This window comes from Microtus ochrogaster, assembly GCF_000317375.1.
Source record: "Microtus ochrogaster isolate Prairie Vole_2 chromosome 14 unlocalized genomic scaffold, MicOch1.0 chr14_random_1, whole genome shotgun sequence".
Taxonomy (NCBI): domain Eukaryota; kingdom Metazoa; phylum Chordata; class Mammalia; order Rodentia; family Cricetidae; genus Microtus; species Microtus ochrogaster.
This window is the reverse complement of record NW_004949096.1, coordinates 16,878,715-16,883,793: the sequence shown is the minus strand read 5'-3', so window position 1 is coordinate 16,883,793 and position 5,079 is coordinate 16,878,715. Positions and strand designations below refer to the sequence as shown.

The 5,079-nt window shown below is 45.0% G+C and overlaps 1 protein-coding gene across 2 annotated transcripts in view; it reads right to left on the bottom strand.

Moving 5' to 3' along the window:
- Ext2 (exostosin glycosyltransferase 2) overlaps positions 1-5,079 on the bottom strand; it is a 143,154-nt gene that overhangs the window by 48,019 nt on the left and 90,056 nt on the right. For both annotated transcript variants that reach the window (XM_013352730.2, XM_005364121.3), the window contains exon 9: positions 1,631-1,820. In XM_013352730.2, coding sequence (XP_013208184.1) covers positions 1,631-1,820 — 190 coding nt within the window. The remainder of the gene's footprint in view (positions 1-1,630; positions 1,821-5,079) is intronic.

The window sequence follows — 5,079 nt, the reverse complement described above, 5'->3', positions numbered from 1 at the left end:
ATCATCATCATCATCACCACCACCTCCATCACCACTACCATCATCGTCACCATCATCACTGTGGATGGATTTTAGATGTGCTCCACCACATACAGCATTCTTTTCTTATTAAGAATCAGCCAAACAAAACAGACATTCTGAAAACCGGCCATGCTATAGTAAGAAGGAAAAAAGAGTGGCATAATAAAAAAGCAGCTATGTTCTGGGACATCACCTAGTGTTTTTATTCAGAAGAGCTATTTACTGGGCCAGAGAAATGACTCATCAAGTAAAGGCTCTTTTTAGACAACAAGATAATTCGAGTTTGATCCCAGGAACTCACGTGAAAATAGTATGTGAGCTGGTAAGACAGTCCGTAAAGGTGCTTGCCACCTAGCCTAACCATCTGAGCTCGATCTTCCAGACCCTCATGGTAGAAAGACACAGTCTTGCCAGTTGTGTTTTGACCTCCACATGCAATGGCATATCGATAGACAGACAGACAGGCAGACACAGACACACAAACACACAAGTTGTCCTCAGACCTCTACATGAGTACCTACATACACATACATCATCATAACAGACACAATAAATAAAGTTCAAAAAAAATAAAAAGCTATTTTACTCTAACTGGCTCCTCAAACCTAAAAAAAAGAGCATATGACTCTTCCAGAGACTAAACATGCCACAAAGTACATTTTAAAAAACACGTGTTGGGAGACACTAAAGAATTTTCACCAGCAAATTCTGAGTTGCCTCGGAGAGAGAAATAAGGCTGTGTCCCAGCCTGGCTCTAGATCTACTGCTGGTGGTTTCCAGGAATGGCCATGGTGACTTCAGTGTAACCAATTAAAGGGACTGGTCATAAAAAGCACAGATACTACTGTCAGGCAATAAACTAGACCTTATCAGTGACAGTGGTGCACATTACAAACTTCAAACTCATTCCTTGCTCTAATCCATCAGAAACTTCCTGGCTTTAATAGGCTCTAAATGGCAGGAGCTTTGAAGTCCTGGGATTAGGGGCAGTACTGCACAGGCTGAATGAGAAGCTAAATGCAGGTGGGATGAACTCTTGTGCATCACGAATTAAAAACAAATCCAATTAATCAAATAGGCCTCAACCCTAGCTGCCATAGTAGATGACAGGGGTGGCCAACGCAGGGGACAAAGTGATGGAGCAACTGGCCAGTTCCTGTGAGAATCTCAGTCTAGTCTGTAGCCTAGACTGCAAGGCTACAGAGGCTGGGCAGCTGACCTCCCAACCAGAACCAGGGCTAGTTTTTGTTTTGTCTTGGTTTCCTGAAGGAGGGCTCCATATCAGAACAGAGATAAGAAGCAGAAATTTAATGTCCTTTAAACTAAGTTTTCATGTAAACAAATCGGCTGGGATGGCAGAGGGAAGCTGAGGCCTGTTTTCCCCAGGCGGATAGCCTTTGATCCTCTTGACTCCTCAGCTCTCTCACACTTGTGGCTCAGAGCGTGCCAGGGCACAGAGTTCACTGGGCCACCCTAGAATCCTATGGGTGAAATGACTGAGAACAGCAGGGTATATGAGTGTGTGTCCACCCTTAGTCAGTGCAACTAAGGGGTGCAGGAAAGTCCTAAATGGGCTCCACCAAGCACTGTACCTCTTTATTCTTCTTACCTTCTGGGGGATTTTTATTCTGATTGTTCCAGACCACCAGCAGCTTGGAGAGACTGGGCACCTTGGACACCTCAGTGATGACCCGGAAGAGGCTCTCCACACGGTCGTAGGTGAGGACGATGGCGGTGAAGCCTTGCGACTGTGGTGGGATCAGCGGGAGGAAGAGAGGGTTGCTCACACTAGTCCACTTCTGCAAGAGGACAGGACGGTGTGGGTCAGAAGAGCTGCAGTAATACCAGCAAGAGCTAAACACTGTTACTGTGTCCCCTCCACACCATCTGACAGCAATGAAATGGGCACAGAACACCTGAGCTGAGACACCATTTCCACACAGCAGATTTAAAGCACACATCTACCTCCCCTGCCCAACCTCTGAGGTGGCAATTTATGACTACAAAAGAATATGACTCTATAATGGCAGGGAGATGGAAGAAGAGCAGAAAGGCTAGAGGACTGGAGAGGGCCACAGGGCAGAGTGGGGGTGCCCACCTGTAACAACTGGGTGGGGAGCCTGGGAACGGAAGCTCAGAGCTCAGGCCTCACTGTGTAGAGGAGGGAACTGTGGGGCGGAAAGCAGGGCTGGTTAAAAAGCCGTGTCAGGAAGTGGGACTCCAGGTCACAAGCCCTCCCTTCCTCCAGCTCAGCCAGGTTGACTCTCGGTAGAAATGGACGGGATCTCCAGACAGGAACACAGGCATGGGAGGAAAACTCAGGGTAAAAACTCCAATGTTGAGTGAGGAGCCCTATCGCTGCCTTCCCTACTCTGTTCCCAGCCATGTGGCTGTGTTGGCACCTCCAGTTCTCAGGGAAGCCCTCAGGCAGTACTTGGGTTCACAAAGACCTTCTAATCAGCTCTTAGTGGCTCCCTCCTAATTATAAACAGATTCTAGAATCACAGACAGTTCAAGAGCATCTTCAACAGACTAAAAGAATAGACTAAGCTCAGAATAGACAGACAATGGACACACAGAAACAAAACTACAAATGATATCCCCAGGGAGAGAAGAGTTTTCACCCATGAAAAAGCTATTTTTATTTTAAAATATTTATCAAAGATTAGAAAGAACTCTTGGATGTCAAAAACCACGAGAGAGAGAGAGAAAAAAAGAGAGAGAGAGAGTTTGTTTAAGGGTGAGGTTTCTAAGCTAAAAGAAGGTAAAATATGCCAAGCCAGATTTTAAAGAGAGAGAAAAAAAAAACAGGACAGAAAAGAAGAAAAAAACAGGATGGTAGAACATTCATTTCTGTCCCAGAAAAACAAACAAACGAACAAAAAAGCTTCGAAACCACAGAATATGAAAAAGTGAATCTATCAAGAAATTAAGTATGGTTTTAGTATATGATGGGAAAGGAAAAAGCTTCAGAAAGAAAAAACACAAGGGCGTTTAAAATATAGAGAGAAATAGACAAAACAGAACGACAAAACAATGAAGAAAGTCGCCATTTCTGCACAGAGGAAGCAGGGACACTCGGCAAAGGGGAAGGGTTGTGAAGATGAATTTGATGGACAAGTCTTAAAATCTTTCCGTAAATTAGAAATTCAGTCAAAATAAAGTTTTGAAAGTAAGAGAAAAAGGTAATAAGAGAAATGCAATCTTTTATCTACCATTAGAATGTCAAATAGTTTAAATATAACAATGTAAATAAAATTATGCTGTGCTAACGACAGATAATAAACTATTTAAATAATCTTACACACTTTAAAGGCTTCCTTGGAATGGAATTCATGCTCTCTATAACCCACCCATTCCAAGAATACAGCAGAGTTGCACTGTACATGAAAACTGTGCATCCCATACTCCCTCTCACCCCACATGCACACTCATACACTATACATACACAGAATACAATGGTCCTGCATAGTACATTAAAAGACTGATAAAATATATGCAACACTTCCCATCTAAGTGATTTTAAAGTATATACGAAGTGTTATTAACTAGACCCACAATCATATGCTAGCATGCTAAAAGCCCACCGGGAGGAGAAGGGACAAAGTCCCATCTGTCGTGATGGCTGCCCTGCACTTCCCTACAGCCCTTAGCCTCGGGATTCTCCGGGTGCCCTATCAATCTCATCTATGCCATTGATAGACACCCATCACCACATGTGATAACAGCTGTCTGCCAGATGTGACAGTGCAGGCAAGGAAATGTACACAAACACATGGAGTACACATGAGGCGGGGACTCAGCGAGCCTGAATGGGATCCCTGCAGCCCTAATATGACCAGGATATTAAGGCCTGTGTGGCCAGAGATGGCCGTCATTAGACTTCACAGCCAAGAGAGCCATGACATCGTACTGACTCTGAGCTGTAGTCTGGGGACAGTGGTGATTACTTCTGTTTCAAGTCCCAGTCTTCATCTTGTCCTGACTTCTGTGGAACTGAACAAGTAGTCCTCCAGAACCATTCAGGCGCCCTCTGCCCTTACCGTCCCCCAACCCACATGCCCAGAGATGATATACCTTAAGGTGCACTTGAAAACCATAACTTGAAATGGAAAAAAAGAGAGGGCGTTTTTTTTCTAAAAGAAGCTTGTAAGATTATCTAACATGTGGAACTAGGTGAGTCTCAGTGAGTGGCACCTAAGTCCATGCACAGGGTTTAATAAGCGTTAGCTCATTTGAAACTCACAACCCGAGACAGAACTGTTCTCACCACAGGTGATGGAAGTTCCAGGCCTGAGACCACAGACTGTGTTCAAGGAAAGCTAACTTGTCAGTGATAGAACCTAGATAGCCCAGGCAACTTGACTCTGAAAGACCAGCCCCTCCCACATTCTACACACACACTCAGCTGGGTAGGGCTTCAGGAAGTAGGCGGAAAGGGAGGCCAACATTCGATATATCTACCTCCTCACTAAGACAAAAGTCCTGAAAATTCTTGATCCTCATTATCAATTCTAGGCCAATAAATGAGAATCTATCCCTGAGAACCTTGACTGCAAAAAAATACATACAAAAACACACCGCACATACAACCCTGAGACAAAGTGGTCACATAAATTTGCAAAGGTAAATATCCCACAGACACAGAAGGAAAACCGATTAAGACAACAAAACAAGGTCTGTGCTGTGGGAGGAGGGACAAGCCAATGCACTTGGACGCCTGAACAGCATGCAGAGGAGGAGGCCCAGAGACATGCAAAGCCAGCTTCAAAGAATGGGTGCCCTGGAATTTAACCCGAGGCACCCTGAAGGTACCTGGTTCTGATTTCAAGGTGCTGCCAGGGGAAGGATCCCGTCTGGTGAGCTGACAGATTTCATCCCAGGTGTCTCGTTGGAAGTGGCAGTCGGGAAGGAAAGAAGGAAAGGGTTTGCTGGGAAGAACTACTATTTCCCATACATCTGGCCTGGATCCTTAACAGGGCTGGAGCATCAGGGAAGGCAGCACATGCGGGGCAGATGGAAAGGAGCTTAAGGAACTGAAATCTCGCCAGCCCCTTC